General features: G+C 46.7%; 1 protein-coding gene across 1 annotated transcript in view; it reads right to left on the reverse strand.

Annotated features, from left to right (window-relative positions):
• The window catches only part of LOC119967860 (NACHT, LRR and PYD domains-containing protein 3-like), a 136572-nt gene that overhangs the window by 68268 nt on the left and 48402 nt on the right, over positions 1–19902 (reverse strand). The window contains exons 4-5 of the mRNA XM_038800907.1: positions 19432–19548; positions 10624–10714 (exon numbers count right to left, since the gene is read on the reverse strand). Coding sequence (XP_038656835.1) covers positions 10624–10681 — 58 coding nt within the window. The 5' untranslated portion in view covers positions 10682–10714; positions 19432–19548. The remainder of the gene's footprint in view (positions 1–10623; positions 10715–19431; positions 19549–19902) is intronic.

Here is a 19902-nt window from a genome sequence, read left to right on the forward strand (position 1 = left end):
CTCCATGTCAAGGTTTGTCAATCTCAAATAGTCCTTAAAGCCTTTCAGGATCTTATGCCAAAGTGTGCCCCCCATCTGCCCTTTATAACCCCAAGCCAACTTAGTGCCAATTCATACCCCCCCACTTACCACCCTTTATCTTTAAATCTACCATATGGCTAAACAGTTAAATTTTTTGAAGCCTTCTGGGAGAATGGTCAATGTTGTAGTGTGGTTGACCGAAGACCTCTGGAAAGAGCTATGATTTCAGTTGAAAGGACTATCTGGCTGAGGAAAACATTTTTTGCAATTGCGACCAGAGATACTCAGCATGAAACTGCTGCAGTCTGCATGGTTAAAAACATGGAATATGGGTGCAGGAGTAGGCCATTCAGCCCTTCAGGCCTGCTCCACCATCCAATATAATCATGGCTGCTCGTGCAAATTCAGTATCCCACTCCCGCTTTCTCGTCACACCCATTAACAATGGAGCAGATGTGTCCTGTTTACAAGTTTCACTGAATCAACAGTCAGGCCTCAGGTCATGAGGCTCTTCAGTCACAGCGACTAAGCACATCTTCGAACATTCTGGAAGCTGGAAGTGACCCCGTGAAAGGGAAAGAAGGTTCAGAGCCCCGGGGCTGAGATATGCAGAAGCAACAAGCACGAAGAAGGCCCTGAGATGCAATCAAGACCATCACCCTCCAACTTCAACTTGCTTCGTATGGGTAATATCTAAATCCAAGCTGTGAGCCTTGAGATTTCTGTAAGCCTTATTCTATCTAGTGACAGAGTAGAAAGCAGTTTAGTGTATGTCCAGTGCTCCTATGTTAAGACATCAATAAAGATTCAGTTGTGCAGAACTTTGGTTATAAGTGTCTCTTTGTCCGCAATGACAGTTGACACCCTGCAGAGACTGAAGGGTCAACACAACTATCCTCAGGACAATGCAGATATGGGATAAAACTTTATTTAATGTAACTTTATTTTGAGTGTTCTTCAGTGTTTATTGCTTCAATGTTTATTGAAAAACAAACTCTCATTCAGAAAAACCCATCAGTATTACATCAGCTAAGTAAAGTCTCATAACGACAAACAAGTCATTACATATATATGAACACACGAATTCGGAGCAAGAATAAGGGCCGGAACTCTCTGACCCCCCTCGCAGGGTTGGGGAATTGCCCGGGGCCGGCGTAAATCCCACCCCCGCCGTGGCCGGAATTCTCCGCCACCCGGGAATCGGCGGCGGCGGGAATCGCGCCACGCTGGTCGGCGGGTCCCCCACAGTGATTCTCCGGCCCGCAATGGGCCAAAGTCCCATCGCTGTCAGGCCTCTCCCGCCGACGTGGTTTAAACCATCTCTGTGCCGGCGGGAGTAGACGGCGTGAGCGGGTCCCGGGGTACTGAGGGAGGGGGGGGGGGGTGCGGGGCGATCAGACCCCGGGGGGTGCCCCCACTGTGGCCTGGCCCACGATTGGGGCCCACCAATCGACGGGCGGGCCTGTGCAGTGGGAGCACTCTTTTTCTTCCGCCGCTGCCACGACCTCCACCATGGCGGAGGTGTAAGAGACCCCTTACACTGCGCATGCGCCGGTGGTGACGTCAGCGGTCGCTGATGCTCCAGCGCATGTGTGGACACACGCCGACTGCCGAAGGCCTTTCGGCCAGCCCCGACGGCGGGCGAATATTGCGTGGCTGTATAGAGTGGATGTGGAGAGGATGTATTCACTTGCAGGAAAAACTAGAACCAGAGGACATAATCTCAGACTAAAATAGAGATGAGGAGGAACTTTTTCAGCCAGAGGGTGGTGAATCTGTGGAACTCTTTGCTGCAGAAGGCTGTGGGGGCCAGTTCACTGAGTGTCTTTAAGACCGAGATAGATAGGTTCTTGATTAATAAGGGGATCAGGGGTTATGGGGAGAAGGCAGGAGAATGGGGATGAGAAAATATCAACCATGATTGAATGGCGGAGCAGACACGATGGGACGAGTGGCCTAATTCTGCTCCTCTGTCTTATGTTCTTGTGGTGTTATGTGCACGGTCGGTGGATTGGCCATGCAAAATTTCCCCTCAGTTGGAAAAAAGAAACGAGGCACGCAATTCAACCGCTGCATTGCGCCTGACATTGATCCAGGCGCTCTGGGTGAATAGTGGAAAAGGCCAAAATTAAGATACACAACAGGCACGAATCATTTTGCGATTCACCCGAGCTGCTCCCGATGGCGAGTTCTGGATCACACCCAGAAATGGTGAGAATATTGTTTACCCTCATTTGCATTCCTTTCAATCTCATTAATGAGATTGAGGTTTAACGCATCAACCTCCTGGAAATTTCCCGACTCACCAGCGGGAAGTCACGCGGGTATCATTCAGCCTTTTCAGAAATGTGAAGCTGGCGGAGTGGCCACTGAGGGGTAGTCAGGAGGTGAGTAGCCATTTCCATTATCTGGCATGCTGCCCCCGTACTCGGAGGGGGTGGGTGCCCCCCTCAGTGGGGAGGGATTCGGTTTGGTCAGAGAATTGAAGCGTTCTGGATGGGGGTCACCCAGGGCCGGAAGGGTAAAGGGCTGTGCGTCTGAGGCCTTCGAGACATCTTTAAATGTTGTGGAGACCCACAACAGGGGCAACCACAGCTGTAGCCTGTCTGTCCTATCAAACTCTTCCAGGACAGAGATCTGCTGCAGCTTCTGTCCTGAAATTCGATTTCACTCCCTTTGACTGCGACCAGCCTCTAGCTTCAAAGCTGAAGGCTACGGGAAATGAGGAATTAACCTTCTTAGTTGTGATAGCATTTCATGCTCCTCAACTCTAAAGTGCATCCTTGAGGGCACAGGAGCCATGTCTCAGAGGATGATTCGTGCATAGCATGTCCAGCAAACTTTGATGCCTGAACAGTGTGCCTGAACTCTAGGAGCGTTAGCACCATTGAGGCAGCTGCCAACAATCAAACACAATGGCAGGAATTCAGCACTGTGGATCTTCTGTAGACCAAAGGGTAAGTGTTTGGATCGGTGGAGGGCAGCTGAGCGCGGTCTACTAATGTTCCCGGCAGAGGCCTGGTGTCCAGGGGCTCCTGATCTTGCCAGCACACTGGCCCGCTGGATGGTACTCTGAAAGAAGGCGGGACATGTAGGCGAGAGGCTTGGCGGATTTGAGGGTCCCGGGGTGGAAGTCCTAACTAATTGTTGGCCTCTCTCCTTAGAATTATTGAATCCCTACAGTACAGGAGAAGGCCATTCGGCCCATCAAGTCTGCACCGGCCTTCTGAAACAGAACTCTTACTCGGCCCAACGTCCACTATCCCAGTAACTCCACCTAACCTTTGAACACTAAGGGACAATTTAGCACGGTCAATCCACCTAACTTGCACGTCCTTGGACTGTGGGAGAAAACCGGAGCACCCGGAGGAAAATCGCACAGCCACAGCTAGAATGTGCAAACTTCACACAGTCATCCAAGGCCGGAATTGAACCTGGGTCCCTGGTGCTGTGAGGCAGCAGTGCTAACCACTGTGCCACCATGCCGCTCCTTCTCCAATTCCTTACAGATATAACGATGGCTCGTGGAATCAATCCCACGGAGTCTGCTCTCGCGTTGCTGGTGGCAGACAAGGTGGACAGATGCTGGAGATGGCAGCAATTCAGGCTGGAGATGGCACTCCATGTGCAGGCTGCCACACACCTGAAAGGCTCGGCTGCCTTTCAGGCTGAGGAGGAACCTAGAAGAGGAGGCCAGCATCTGTACACCTAAGGTGTACAGGCGTCGTTGGTCATTCAATGAACTGCCAGATACCATGTGCCACAGAATCTGCTTATTAGCAGGGAAACAGTGCGGCACCTGTGCTTCGTGGCCATGGCATCGCATGGAGGAGGAGGACACCTGCTTCCGGTGGCCACGAATATCACTGCTGCTAAGAGCTTTTATGCCCCGGTCATTTCAGGGCTCAAGTGGGGACCTGTGTGGCATGTCGCAATCTACAGTCCTCAGACGTTACAGATGCTCTGCATGCCTGGGCATCCAAATATCTCACATTCCAGCTGGACTAGGCCCACAGATGCCTGTGCTGCAGGATTTGCGGCCATCGCTGAGATGCCTCAGGTCTAGGGGCTAAAGAACAGTGACATCACCCTGCGACCACCATTGCTTCAGGGCGTGCCCAATATTAACAGGAAGGTGTTCCACTTCCTGAATATTCAGCTAGTATGCGACCACCGTCTCTGAATCATGCACGTGTACCCCCACTATCCATGTAGCTGCATGACAGTTACACCCTAGGGCATTCAGAGATCCCCGGTGTTTTCGAGGACCACCCTAGGATCACAGGCTGGCTTGTGGGTGACAAGGGATACCCGCTGAGGGTCATGGCTGATGATGCAGGTGGGGAGACGTGTAACCAAGGTGGAGACTCGTTGTCATTTTGTTTTCTTTTTAGTTAGAGAGAAACTATTGGTTTTAAAAATATTTTTTCAACATATTTCCAAGGCACAACAAAATGAAACAGGATAAAACAATCAACTAAATAACAACCAAAGATCTGTAGCCATCATTACATACCTTCAGAATGAAGGACAAGTTTCATTAAATATACGTATCCGGTCAAGACTTTTTTTTTCTTTTGCAAACTTGAAAATATCTTAAATGTATGACCTTTCTTTGGACTGCATACAATTGATATGGTAAGCTACATTGGCATGATCATAGAGGTCCGGGAAACTATTCAAACCAACTTCATCTAACCGTGTAACATCCAGTCGATGCAAATCAGAGTCTGTAATTTGTACAATGCAGCAAGAGCCTTGGTTACATAAAGCATCATACAAGCTGAAGTCAGTCGGAAAAAACAGAATGCATTCAATTGTTGGAGAAAGGCACTCCTGTTGTGGCCATGGTAACAATTGCAGTATAACAAAGTGAAAAAAAAAGGTGATGCATACTAAAAATTTCCCAAGTAATTTAACCATTTATTACCAAGCCACAAGGTTTGGAAGATGGTTTAGCTTGCTTCACCAAACACACAGATTACTTATTCACTCTCAGCCGATTTCTGGATGGGGCTGAATTATGTTGACTATAGCTATTGTCAGATGGAAAGAGGAAAAACAAAAGTTCTTCTATCGTTATGTTCAGTGCCAAAGATATTCTGAAGACATTCATGGGGATTAACAGTTCATTGTGGTATAAACAGCGTGCGATATTGAACTACAATGCTGCACTTCATAACAAAAGACCTGGGTATAGAGTTTCTACTTCAGTGCAATCATTAAACTGGGCACAAACTATGGTTGAAATTGCACTGCTTTTCCAATGAAGTCATGGTGCCAAGTTGATTAACATGATCAGACATGTAAAATCTTCCCATGACCAGTGTAATTGAATAAAACCATTGTCTTAAATTACACCAACATATTGCAGGTCTTATGAGGAAAGGTTGAGGGAGCTAGGGCTTTTCTCATTGGAGCGAAGGAGGATAAGAGGTGACTTAATTGAGGTGTATAAGATGATGAGAGGGATAGATAGAGTGGACATTCAGCGACTTTTTCCTCGGGTGGATGTAACTGTTACAAGGGGGCATAACTATAAGGTTCATGGTGGAAGATATAGGAGGGATATCCGAGGTAGGTTCTTTATTCAGAGAGTGGTTGGTGCATGGAACACACTCCCAGCTATGGTAGTGGAGTCGGACACTTTAGGAACTTTCAAGCGGTTATTGGATAGGCATATGGAGTGCACTAGAATGATTGGGAGTAAGTGGATTTGATCTTAGTTTCAGACTAGTTCGGCACAACATCGTGGGCTGAAGGGTCTGTACTGTGCTGTACAGTTCTATATTCTGTGTTCTTCAATGCATTCAACAATAGTCTTTGGTACATCTAATAGTGGTAACCTGGTGCAGTTGAATCAAGACAGTCAAAAATGAATTTTTTACCTGGGAGTAACCCGATTTTAAATCACCGATTTTAAATCACTGGAAAAAAATACTGAAACATTTAGTAATTTAATTGGTATCAGCTTATTAGTAAATTAAATATTCTTTAATTCGTAAAAACTTTAAAATTCTGCCTGCTGGTGCCTGAGCACCTAAGAAACAAGCTTAATTAATCAATGGAAGCTCGACTCATTATTTTGAAAAGGAGCTTGGTGGCAGCACCAGCTCCCAGTGCAATATTTTGAAATCAACGTTAAAATTGCAGAAACCCAACTGACATTCGCCTTAACTTGCGTTTAACTTTTGCAATCTTCGTTGCTGGTTGGAGTTGATTTCCACCAGATTATTTGCGGATTTTCACTAATGACAGCTGTATCCCTGTGGGATATTGCAAAATATGTTTTGTATGGTTTACATTTAACTTGTAACATCATTGTTGAAAAAGGTTTAAATATACAAGAAAAGGGAACAAGCAGTCCCAAATGAAACACACAGTATAAAACATAATGAAAACTGAGACATATAGGTAACATATATACAGATTTGAGGCCCGTTGGCTTTAGGCCCCAGTAGTTGATTCTCCTGACTGCATTGTTCCACTATTTACATTTGGCCCCGTGGTATTAGAACATGCCAGGGGCTTGTTTGGGGTCACCAAGGTGCGCCCTCTTGTCTTTGCCTGCGCCTTCTGGGTTCTCACCTCTTCGGTGCCCCTTAGCCCCTCTGTCCTGCTTTACCTGTGTTCTGGTTGGTGTTTTCCACCTTGCCCCCCCCCCCCCCCCCCCCCCCCCCCCCCCCCGCACCACCCCACCCCATTGATTGCTGGTCACGAACAGGTTGGTGAATTGCTTTCATGTATTGCGGAAGCCTCCTCCAATTGTCTAAAGGCGAATTTTATTTTTGTTAATTTGACGAATTTGGCCAGTCTGCGGCCTTGAGTTGTGCTGTTGATGTTCAGCCGAGCAGGAGCTTCTGGCAGGCGATCTGGAAGGCTAAGGCTATGGCATCTGCCTCTCTCCCCGTAAAGAGTTCAGGTTGTTCCGGTACTCCGCAGACCGCCACTTGTGGGCACGGCTCCAACCTCACCCCACAACCCTGGACATGACCTCGAAAAAGGTGGGCCAGTACATTTACCTAGAGATCAGAGGCTGAATGCCCTTGACTGCTGAAGTTTCCCGACTGGAAGGGAACATTCCTGCCTGGTGATTGCCACGCAATGCCCATTCTCCAACGCGGCCTTCAGGACCCGCGACAACGCAGAATTGCCAAGCAGAAACTTATAGCCAAGTTCCGCACACGAGTGCAGCCTCAACCGGGACCTGGGATTCATGTCGCATTACATTCATCCCCCACCATCTGGCCTGGGCTTGCAAAATCCTACCAACTGTCCTGGCTTGAGACAATTCACACCTCTTTAACCTGGGGTTACCCCTCTCTCTGGATCTGTAAAGACTTAATTACCTGCAATTGCTCGCATTCAAAGAATTGGGTTGATTCTTTGACTTTGTCTATATATATATGTGTCAGGAACCTACCTCTTCATTCACCTGAGGAAGGAGCTGCGCTCCGAAAGCTAGTGTTTGAAACAAACCTGTTAGACTTTAACCTGGTGTTGTAAGACTTCTTACTGTATTAATTTTTTGTGATTCATGAACCAGGACACCCAAATTTCTCCGTATCTCATGCTGCAATAATTTCTCCCCATTTCAATATATTGCTTTTCCATTTTTCCTGCCAAAGTGGGCAAGTTCACATTTTTCAACATTGTACACCCTTGCCTCATTTTAACTCACTCAGTTAACCTATCTATATCCCATCGGAGAATCCTTTATCCTCCTTATCTCTCCTTTTCCTGCTCTGACTGTGACGTCGTCCCACAGTCCAACAATATAAATCTGACTCCATTTCCAGTCCTCTCTAGCTTTGACAAAGAGTCATCCAGACACAAAACATTAGCTCCCTTTTCTCTCCACAGATGCTGTCAGACTCGGGATTGTCCAGTATTTTCTGTTTCGCTTTAGTTACTCTTTTTCATTTTGATTACTGGTAGAAATTCTTGCCAGCTGTTCCCAGCTTTCTTTCGCACACTAATATGTTGCTCATTTTGCTCAGTCATTCTTTGTAGCTTTTTCCAGTCTATCCAATCTTTTGACCTGCTACTAACATTTGTGGAACTTTGTGCTTTTTCTTTCAATTTGATACTATCTTTAGCTGCCTTTGTTAGCCCCAGATGGTGTGTTTCTTCCATTTCGTTATCTTTTACTGCACCTTTGTTGAATATTATGAAATATCTCCTTAAATGTTTACCATTGCATCCTCTTACCCATTCTTCAATCTAATTTCCCAGTTCACTTAGCCAGCACTTCCTCCATGCTCATAGAATTTCCATTATTGAATTTTTAAAAACTAGTTTAAGAGCCGATCTTTTCTCCCTCAAACTGAATGCGAAATTCAGTCAAGTTATGTTCACTGCTACCAAGGATTGCCTTGCCTCTGCGGTCAATAATTAATCCTGACTTGTTGCACATTACCAGATAGAACTGAAGACTTGAGCTCCATAACAGACATATTCCTCGCGCCAGTCTATTTCAGTGCAGCTACAACACTAACATCTACCCTGCAATGATTGAAGTTGCCCAGGAATGTCTTGTATGCAAAAAGCAGGAAAAATGTAATGCAGCTAATCCCACGTTTGTCTCCTCTTGATAATCGTGTTAGAAGAGGGCATCAATCGTATTATCAAGCAGCACTTGCTTAGCAATAACCTGCTCACTGAAGTTCAGTTTGTGTTCTGCCAGGTTCATTCAGCTTCTCACCTCGTTGGAGCCTTGGTTTGAACAAGAAGAAAATAACTGAACTCCAGAGGTGCTCTTGACATCATAGAATCCCTACAGTGCAGAAAGAGGGCCATTTGGTTCACTGCGCCACATCCTAGCCCCGTAACCCTCCCTAACCTTTGAGCGCCCAACATCAATTTTAGCATGACCACTCCACCCAACCGGCACATGTTTGGACTGTGGGAGGAAACCCACATTGAGGAGTCACCCAAGGTCTGAATCGAAGCTGGGTCCCTGGTGCTGAAAGGCAACAGTGCTAACCACTGCCACGCTGCGATTTGTAGCCATGACCCCAGAACACTAACCTAAGCCTCTGGATTATTAGTCCAACAAGATTACCACTACACCATCATCTGCATTTGACCACGAAAGGCATCAAGGACTCCGAGCAAAACTGGAGTCCAGGAGAATCAGGGGGTAAACTCTTCGCTGGTTGGATATACACCGAGCACAAAGGTTGTGGTTGATGGAGGCCAATGAACTCAGTTCAAGGACATCACTACAGGAGTACCTCAAGGTAGTGTCCCAGGCCCAACCATTTTCAGCTCCTTCATCAATGACCTTCCTTCCATCATAAAGTCAGAAGTGAGGATGCTCACTTATGCTTGCATAATGTTCAGCACCAGCCGCAACTCCTCAGATACAGAAGCAGTCCGTCCAAATGTAACAAGACCTGGACAATCTCCAGACGTGCACTGACAAGTTACATTCGTGCCACACAACAACCATCTCCAATAAGAGAGAATCTAACCATCGTGCCTTGACATTCAGCACATTAGCACAGTTGCTTCACAGCTCCAGAGTCCCAGGTTCGATTCCTGGCTTGGGTCACTGTCTGTGCGGAGTCTGCAGTTCTCCCCATGTCTGCGTTGGTTTCCTCCGGGTACCCCGGTTTCCTCCCTCAGTCCAAAGATATGCAGGTTAGGTGGATAGGCAATGCAAAATTGTCCTTAGTGTCCAAAAAGATGGGGTGGAGTTACTGAGTTATGGGGATAGGGTGGAGGGGTGGACTTAGGTAGGGTGCTCTTTCCAAGGGCTGGTGCAGACTCGATGGGCCAAATGGCCTCCTTCTGCACTGTAAATTCTGTTCAAAGGCATCACCATTGCTGAGTTCCTTGTTGCTAACATCCTGAGATTTATGATTGACCAGAAACTGAACTAGATTATCCATATACATACTGTGGCTACAAATGCAGTTCAGCGGCTAATCAACGTGTACCGTGTGTGCGTGGGTTTCCACCGGGTGCTCCGGTTTCCTCCCACAGTCCAAAGATGTGCAGGTTAGGTGGGTTGACCATGCTAAATTGCCCTTAGTGTCCAAAATTGCCCTTAGTGTTGGGTGGTGTTACTGGGTTATGGGGATGGGGTAGGGGTTTGGGCTTGGGTAGGGTACTTTTTCCAAGAGCCGGTGCAGACTTGATGTGCCAAATGGCCTCCTTCTGCACTGTAAATTCTATGACTTCCTCTAGCTCTGTCATGCATCAGTATATTCCATTTGGTAGCCCTTTACATATCGGCCAATCTGATTGGAGTAGTCAGAGGAATGTCAGAAGCTGCAGAGGACAAGAGCATAAGTCCCAGATGTTCAGGGCTCGGTAAAGTTAGGGCCTGAGGGAAAGGAGGAAAGGTGAGTTAGGGCCTGAGGGAAAGGAGGAAAGGTGAGGTTTCGATATTGGGGGGGGGGGGGGGGGGCGCGAAGAGAGAGAAAGGCGGACGGTAGCTGCTAATGGAGATGATCACCAGATGGTCACTAACTTCCCTGATTTGTCTCAGCCACTGTCCTGCTCTCTCTTCCTCTGTGAGCTGCAGGTTCCTGCTCAAAGCATGCAAATTGTTTCGGAACAGAAATCATGCTTCCAAATATATTGTGAACCTACCTGTTCCTATCCCTGTTGAAGATGTTGAGTTTTCTCCCCTGTTTGGACCTTCAGCCATTACATTGACATCCGTTCCCAGATTTCTGACGCTCTGCAAGAAATACAGGCCAAGTATTTTAGGTTGAAGGAGCTTCCCTTATCATCAGAAGAGTCAGCAACAAACACATCCCTGCCAATAGTTACTGCCCACAAACATTTGATGCTCCAATGTGCATTGACTGACTGGAGATAGGACTTTTGCCCCCTCACTTGAAGTCCTGTCACTAATTGGCTGGAAGCTCTCTCGTTCCCGGGATGTCAAAAGCTGCAGTGGACAGGACTGGGACTGCATGCAGCATGACTGTAAAATGTAATTGTCCCAGGGTAGGAGGGGGGGGGGGGGGGGCTCGTCTGGCCAAGCATTAAAGTACAGAGAGTCTTGGGGGTTACAAATTTGGAGGAAGGCTATCGAATAAAAATTATGCTCCCCCTCCCCCACTCACAAACCAGCTAATGGGGAAATGTAAAATTGTGCCCTTAATATAAAAAATATTAATGAGGGGGTCAGACAGAAATATAAAAATGAGAAGAAACACAGGTTCCTTGTTAAACTTTTTTCAAAATACATTTAGAATACCCAATTCATTTTTTCCAATTAAGGGGCAATTTAGCGTGGCCAATCCACCTACCCTGCACATCTTTGGGTTGTGGGGGTGAAATCCACGCAAACACGGGGAGAATGTGCAAACTCCACGTGGACAATGACCCAGAGCCGGGACCGAACCTGGGACCTCGGCGCCATGAGGCAGTAGTGCTAACCACTGCGCCACCGTGCTGCCCCTGGTTCATTGTTAAACCTGACACAAGTCCATCCTCCCCAATCATACAACAGCTGAGATCGAACATTTCCCGAGTGTCACAATCAACTCTTCACCCTCTGGGGAGGCAGTGATCCAGTGATATTGTCACTGGACTATTAATCCAGAGACCCAGGGTTATGCTCTGGGGACCTAGGTTGGAATCGATGGTGGAATTTGAAGTCAATAAATATCTGGAGTTAAAAGTCTAATGATGACCATGAAACCATTGTCGATTGTCGTGAAACCCCACCTGGTTCACGAATGTCCTTTAGGAAGGAAATTTGTCATCATTACCTGGTCTGACTTGCATGTGACTCCAGACCCACAGACTCTTAAATGCTCTAAGGGATGAACAATAAATCCTGGCTCAGCCAGCAACACCCACATCCCGTCAACAAAGAAAAAAAACATCAGGCATGACACAAACAAGTTGCCTACTGAAAACCAGTGGGACTCACTGATCTCCACAGTTCCACGTGAAGTGATTTATTTTGGTGGGATTTCCCCCCCCCCCGTTATTTACGGGGGGGAAAAAACAGAGTCCCTTTTAAGACATGTACAGTGGAGTTTGGATAAACTTCACACAGGTTAGAAAATATATGGGCAGAAAATTTAAAGGAGAGAACTACAGCAACTGAGTAAAAACACTATCAATATCATCAACTAATAAAAAGACTGAGTGAAGGCATGGGGCCTTTGGAGGTGTGGGGTGGAATTGATTGGTCAGCAGTTTAGGGAGAATAAGGTCAAAGGTTCAGGAAGTGTGTCACCTGGAGAAAAGGATCTCAGGATAGGAATCTCCAGCCCTCCCAAGAAGATGGAGATTTGAATGGCTCACTGCATCCACGATAGTGGAGCCCGCCTCGGGACGGATAGAAAAGACGTCCTCTGAGAGAACATGAAGGCAGCACGAGGCAGCACGGTAGCATGGTGGTTAGCACAAATGCTTCACAGCTCCAGGGTCCCAGGTTCGATTCCCGGCTGGGTCACTGTCTGTGTGGAGTCTGCACGTCCTCCCCGTGTGTGCGTGGGTTTCCTCCGGGTGCTCCGGTTTCCCCCCACAGTCCAAAGATGTGCGGGTTAGATGGATTGACCATGCTAAATTGCCCGTAGTGTCCTAAAAAAAAGTAAGGTTAAGGGGGGGTTGTTGGGTTACGGGTATAGGGTGGATATGTGGGTTTGAGTAGGGTGATCATGGCTCGGCACAACATCGAGGGCCGAAGGGCCTGTTCTGTGCTGTACTGTTCTATGTTCTATGAAGGAAGAATAGAGAAACAAGGGCAAAGATTCAAGTTCAGGGCTGGGACAGGGGGCACTTTAGAGGAAGCTCCACCCCGATGGGCTACAGGAAGGATCGAGGCAGCTAATTGGATGGCGTTGACCTTCGTGATAAAGGAGTCCATGAATTTCTCACACTACTTGTTGGAGGTGAAGATGGAGGAACGGGGCGAAGAAGATAATTTCCTGGAAAGAAAATTGAGTTAACTTGGCATTTAATTGTAATCCTGGAAGAACGAACAGTTTTAGCAGAAGCAATGGTTACCACAGCTGCCTCACAGTGCCAGGAACCCGGGAGAGCTGGGGACCACCTTGGCCAGAGCCCAACCAGCTGGGGGCCTCCAATGACCTGGGTCACCCCCCCAGGTGCCGTTATGCATGGTCAACATTTGTGTGAACCAGTGCTAAACAGCACCATGGTAGGGTCTTCCAGGTGCAGTCGTTTGTTCCCAGGCGTTGGGAGAATCCGGTGCTGACATATTTAAGTGAGCATTGTAAATCAGGATCCCGCCCAATGAGGGCAAGATCCATATTGCGATGTCTTGCAAGATCTCATTAGATCTTGTGGGGCAGCCCGAGCTTTGCAAACGTCGTGAGAGGCGTATCAAGAGATTTAACGGCCTCATCGCCTCAATGGGATGAATGGCCTGTTTCTGTACTTTAGGGCTTCTATTAGTTGGACGTGACAAGGACATTCGGTCGGGCCCAATATGAAATAAAGAGTACAATTTTCAGAGTGTGCAGCTGCTACTTGTTTATGTGCATAACTCATTGAAGGTGACAGAACAGGTTGAGAGGGCTTTTAATAAAGCACACAGTATCCCAGGCTTCATTAATTGGGTATAAAGTACAAGAGCAAGGAGGGTATGTTGAATTTGTATAAGTTCGGTCAGCTGGAGTTGTATGCCCATATCAGTCACCAAACTTCAGGAAGAATGTGAAGGCATTGGAGAAAGTGCCGAAAAGATTAATCAGAATGGCTCCAGGGATGAGGAAGCAGCTGTGAAGGTACTTTCGACAAGTTGGGACTGTTTTTGTTAGAGAAAGGGGTAGTAGAGCTGGAGGAGGTTATCAACATAGGAGGGCCAAGGCTATGAATAGATTTGAAATTACAGATGATAATTTGAAAATTGAAGTGTCATGAAAATGGAAGTTAATATAGGTCAGTAAGTAAGCATGTGGGGTGGGATTCTCCGACCCCCCGCCGGGTGTGAATCCCGCCCCCGCTGGCTGCCAAATTCTCCGGCGCCGGGGTTTTGGTAGGGGCGGGAATCGCACCGCGCTGGTCGGCGGCCGCTGGCAGCGGCCCCCGCCCCCCCCCCCACTGATTCTCCAGCCAGCGATGGGCTGAGTCGCTGCTCGTTTTCGGCCGGTCCCGCCGGCGTATGTTACGACAGGTACTGACCGACGGGACCTGGCTCCGCGGGTGGCCTCCAGGGTCCTCGCGGGGGGAGGGGGTGCAGGGGATCTGGCCCTGGGGGGTGCCCCCATGGTGGCCCTGCCGTGATCGGAGCCCACTGTGCCGTGGGGGCACTTTATTCCTCCGTGCCGGCTGGTGTAACAGTCCGCGATGGCAGGCGCAGAGGTGAACCCCCCTGCGCACGCGCTGGGAAGACATCAGCACACGCTGGCGCTCCCGCGCATACGCCCACTTGCGCCGGCCGGCGGAGGCCCTTCGGTGCCGGTTAGGGTGGCGCCAAGCCACTTCCACGCTGGCCGGCGCAGCGCAAACCACCGGCGGCGGCCTAGCCCCTGAAGGTGCGGAGTGGTTGCCCATCCCGGCGGTTTCCGAAGAATTCCCACCAGTGATATGAGTTAGGACATGGGCAGCAGAGCTTTGGAGGAAGTTTACTTTGTGGATGGCAGAATATTGGAGGCTGACCAGGACAGTATAAGAATATTCTGATCTAGACAGGCAAAGGCATGGATGAGGGTTTCAATTAATGAACTGATGGAGTCGATTGATGTTACTGAGGTGGAAATCGGTGATTTCAGTAATGGCTCAGATAGATGACTGCAAGATAATCTCGGGGTCAAGAAAGATTGCGAGCAATCTGGTTCAACTTCAGACAATTTCCAGGGATCGGTATGATTGGTAGTCACCAGGAAGAATAATTGGTTACCATCAGGAATTAATGAGCACAGAGGGTTACGGTGAATGGGACTTAGTGCGAGTTAAGACATGGACAGTGGAGTTTGGATGAACTTCACAGAGGTTAGAAAATATATGGACAGAAATTTTATAGGAGAGAATGACAGCACGTGAGAGAAACATCTGTTAACATCAGGAAGTGTGCCGCAAATCTCACGAGAGGCGTATCAAGAGATTTAACGGCCTCATCGACTCAATGGGCTGAATGGCCTCCTTCCATACTGTAGGGATTCTATTAGAGGATCTGAATAGGATTCTCCAGTCCTCCCAAATAGATGGAAATTAGAATGGCTCACCGCATCCACGGGGCGAGAACCTGCCTCGGGAGGGATAGAAAACCCATCCTCTGAGGGGGAATGAAGGGAGTGGAGAGAAACAGGACAAGGATTCAAGTTCAGGGCTGGGACAGAGGGCACTTTAGAGGAAGCTCCACCCCGATGGGTGAGAGGAAGGATCGAGGCAACTAATTGGATGGTGTTGATCTTGGTGATAAAGGAGTCCATTAATTTCTCACACTTATTGTCAGAGGTGAAGATGGAGGAGATAGAGGAAAGGGGCGAAGAAGAGAAAATTGACAAAATTGGCGTTTTGTGATAATCCTGGAAGAACGAACAGTTTTAGCAGAAGCAGTGGTTACCACTGCTGTCTCACAGCACTAGGAACCTGGGTTCAACTCTGGCCTTGGTGACTGTGTGGAGTTTGCACATTCTCCCGGTGTCTATGTGGGTTTCCTCCGGGTGCTCCAGTTTCCTCCCATAGTCCAAAAATGTGCTGATTAGGATTAGCCATGCTAAATTGTCCCATGGCATCCAAAGATGTACAAGTTTGGTGGAATGAAAAGATCAATGTGCACGGTTACAGGGATAGGGTGGAGGGTGAACTTAGTAGAATGCTCTTTTGGGGGGTCTGTGCAGATTCGAAAGGCTGAACGGTCTCTTTCTGTACTGTAGAGATTTTATGGTTCTATGGAACCAGTGTTTCATGTGGTCCAGCGAAATGTGACCATTAATCAGTTGTCGCCCATTTCCTTTCAAATGTGCATCTCTTGTACTTAAGGGGACATACACCAAGGCTGTGCTGTAGGAATGGCCAGAGTGAGAGAGTAATTATTTTACCGCCACCTGGGCCTTCAAAGCTGGATGTTGAGGGTGGAGTGGAATAATTCAGGAGCTGCAGAATTGTTGTTAGAAACAGTGTCATGTGAGAGTACCTTGAAAAAATGGATGTTTAAGTAATGTACATTTAAGAAATGGAGCAGCTCACATTACTGAAGTGATGTCAGAGGGTGGGGGAAGCTCACTTCTGCTTTTTCTGTTTTTAGTTTCAGTTTGAGAAAGCAGCTAAAAAGTGCCTGGCTGCTTTGCTGTGAGCTGTTTTGAAAGGAGAAAGCCTGTTTTGAGAAAAGAGCTTGGGTGTGTCTGTGTTTTCAGTAAGCTGGGTCTGCTGTGATCTCTGCCATGAAAGACTATCTCTGAATCATTTGGATGATTTAAACTCATAATAGTAATGTATTTAACCTGATGTGTTTCTGTTTAAAGGTGTTAAGTCTTTTGGAGGTTTGAAGGAACATTTTGAGGGATTATTTAGTGTTGTATTATTTTAAGTAAGGGGTGTTAAGGGATCCAATGTTTATTTAAGAAGGTTAAGTTGAATTCATGGAATAAACATTCTTTTGTGTTTAAAACCCACATGTCCATAATTGTAATACCACACCCGGAGACCAAGCTGTGTGCTTCAAAAGCAACAATACATTAAAGGGAGAGGTTGGTTGAACTCCATGATACATTTTGGGGTTCCGAAAACGCCGCTCCCATAACAACAGCGTCAAAAGCATTAGCTGGGATTTTGACAGTGCAACTGAAAATCAATTGGGGGATGAGTTATTTCCAGGCCCAGATAATGAAGGAGATATGGTTGGGTCTTGAAAAAGGGTGTTGGTGGAAAATGATACAAGGAAATGATCAGAGATAGCATTATTTGAGATTTAAACTAAGGGAGTAACGAGGTCACCTGAGGATGCAAGTTCACGGGGTCGGTCGCAAGAATGGCGTTTACTAGAGGGAGAGATTTAGGGAGGATAGAGAACTCAGAGGAGTGAAAGTATGTGGCAGAGAGAGAAAAAATGCTGGAAACAGTTAGGTTTGATGACCAATCCAGAACGAGGTATGGATGTGAAACATTAGCCCCATTTTCCTCTCTCCAGAGGCACTGTGTATTCCCAACATGTTTCTAATATTATTATTCATCCCTATTTCTGACTCCATACTGTTTTACTTGGTTTGTGTTCTTACCATTTCAGAACACACTGGGAAGCTGAAGTTAGCTTTGTATCTAATGTTGGTTGTGGGAATAGGTTCCCTGCTGTTATGGCCCCCTGGGCTAGTGTGTGGTCAATTCCAGCTCTATTTGACCTGGAGTTGCAATACAATTGAATTAAACAATAATTCCGAGAAAAATACCCAAAGTCTTTGGCCCTTAGTTGCCCAATAATTACAGTCACTAGGTTTGTAAATTTAAACATAATTACTTGTTATTTATAACACGAACTATAATGAAGAATGCAGCAAATACAATTGACTAACTATTATCTAATTCCTAATCTTTCCTCACTTTAACTTGCCCCCATCCTACAGACACACACACACATACGCACACAACAAATAAGCACAGAGGGGAAGAGCGAAGTGAAAATAATAAGGATGAAAGGAAAAAGATAAGTGTCTGTTTCAGATGGTTGTTTCTGGCACCTTTTTTCCCCCCAAACTTTGCTTTTAGTTCGAAGTTTTCACTGTAGATTCATTCAGGTCTCTGCAGTTTCCGAAATATGGCAGCTCTTCTGGAGAGCACACGAGGGAGAGGGAGCATGTCCTTCCCTTTTAGCGGCTAGGATTCAAACTATGCTTTCCTTTGGTCTCTGGAAATCATCCCACTCAGGCAGGATCCAACCACCACCTGTTACCTGACAGAACACAGCCTTTTGGCCAATTCATTGGCCACCAGCCAATCAATTGAACCGAGTCCCACCCCTTCTCTTGGGTGCCACAAAGTCTGAGTTTTGCTGTCCAAAGCTAGCAGGGTGTTCTCTTTTGTAAATTTTGGATTCCCCATTTCCCCTGCTCAACTTAAAGATATATGTCTATTAAGCATCCATGGATCAAAATGATAACAGCAAAAAATAAAGAAAGGAATCAACAGGAAGGACCCTTACACTGTTTGCTTTGACTGGTATTGATCTGTTCCTGTATGGTGTATTAAAGAAAGAACAAGAAAAATTACAGCACAGGAACAGGCCCTTCGGCCCTCCAAGCCTGCGCCGATCCAGATCCTCTATCTAAAACTGTTGGTTATTTTCTAAGGATGTATCCCTCTGCTCCCTGCCCATTAATATATCTGTCTAGATACATCTTAAATGACGCTATAGTGCCCGCCTCTACCACCTCCGCCGGCAATGCGTTCCAGGCACCCACCACCCTCTGCGTAAAGAACTTTCCACGCATATCTCCCTTAAACTTCTCATCTTGAACTTGTGACCCCTAGTAATTGAGAAACTCTGGGTAAAAAAATCTTTGCTATCCACCCTGTCTATACCTCTCATGATTTTGTAGACCTCAATGAGGACCCCCCCTCAACCTCTGTCTTTCTAATGAAAATAATCCTAATCTACTCAACCTCTCTTCATATTGTTCTGTTCTAGTATAGTGTATTGCTCTGTTCCTGTATAGTGTATTCTTGTATGGACCAAAGATGTGCTGGTTAGATGGATTGGCCATGCTGAATTACCCCTCAGTGTCCAAAAATGTGCAGGATAGGTGGTTTGGACATGATCAATGTGTGGGGTTATGGGGGGTAGGGCGTGCACTGTTGGGATTCTATGAATCTAGGGTGTGCCACTGTGACTAACGAAACAGGCGGAAACACTCAGCCAGTGTTTAATGTTCACAGCCCCCAGCATTAAAAATTGAGAATGTGGAAAGGTAATGAAGCTGTGTTCTGTTTTCACTGCCTGACAATACTCCATAGCTAAAAGTAAGTGGAATGGCACGAGGTGAATTTCCCCATTCAGAGGGCCAGTACAGACACAACTGGTCAAATAGCCTCCCTCTGCGTTGTAACCATTCTATCTTTGCTTCTACAGAGGCCGCGGTGATCTGAGGTTCACTGTGCATCATGTTCAGTGAATTCACAGGAATATTTTCTCAGTTCAATCTGCCATATGATTTGTCACTAGTCTCAGAATATCTTAATACTGAGATCTAAGTCAGTGAGTGTATGTTCAAACACACCCAATAAACAGGCATGTATCATTAAATTAGGCTCTGCCCTCGATTGGAATTCTCTCCAAATGCACACTTGCTCCACTTGTGACTATGGTTTAAGTCAGAAACTGATCTCACTTCACATTCCTGAACACAGCCTCATGTTGGATATCTATTCTCCATGGTCACTTTCCCATTCTCACTATTTCCTGCCTTGGCCTGTAACCTTTGTGTACTGTCTACAGGGACAGCATTTGTTAGAGTAAAAGGGACTTTCTCTTACCTTTCCTCAGGCAATCTGCGGGAACTCTGCATTAGAAGAGTTCTCTTAATCTTGTGCTGGTTGTCTCTCAGTCCACAATCCGGTTTACTTCCATCACTCCGTCATTCATGGTTATATCTAATAGTATGGTAGAAAAGGAGACAAATGTTCACAGTGTGAATTACAGACTCACACAACAAACACGGCCCTGATGTCCATTTTTTTCCGTCCTTTTGCCACAGTCTGTCTTGTGTCCATTCTCCCAACAACAAAACCATTCAGTTCCCAACGAATCCCATCCCGTTTTCTAAATTACCAGTTACTTTAGCTCAAAAGTCCTGGAGTAACTGCCAACTGTTTATTCGGAGGGGCTGAACCAAAACTACCCAACTATAATGGGCGGTACGACCCACACTGTTCTGCGTCTAGTCTTTCTTTATAATGAGCGAGATAAATGCCCGAGACAGTGTGGGAGGAAGCTCATCTACCCCC

The sequence above is a fragment of the Scyliorhinus canicula genome, chromosome 6 (genome assembly GCF_902713615.1).
Source record: "Scyliorhinus canicula chromosome 6, sScyCan1.1, whole genome shotgun sequence".
Lineage (NCBI taxonomy): Eukaryota > Metazoa > Chordata > Chondrichthyes > Carcharhiniformes > Scyliorhinidae > Scyliorhinus > Scyliorhinus canicula.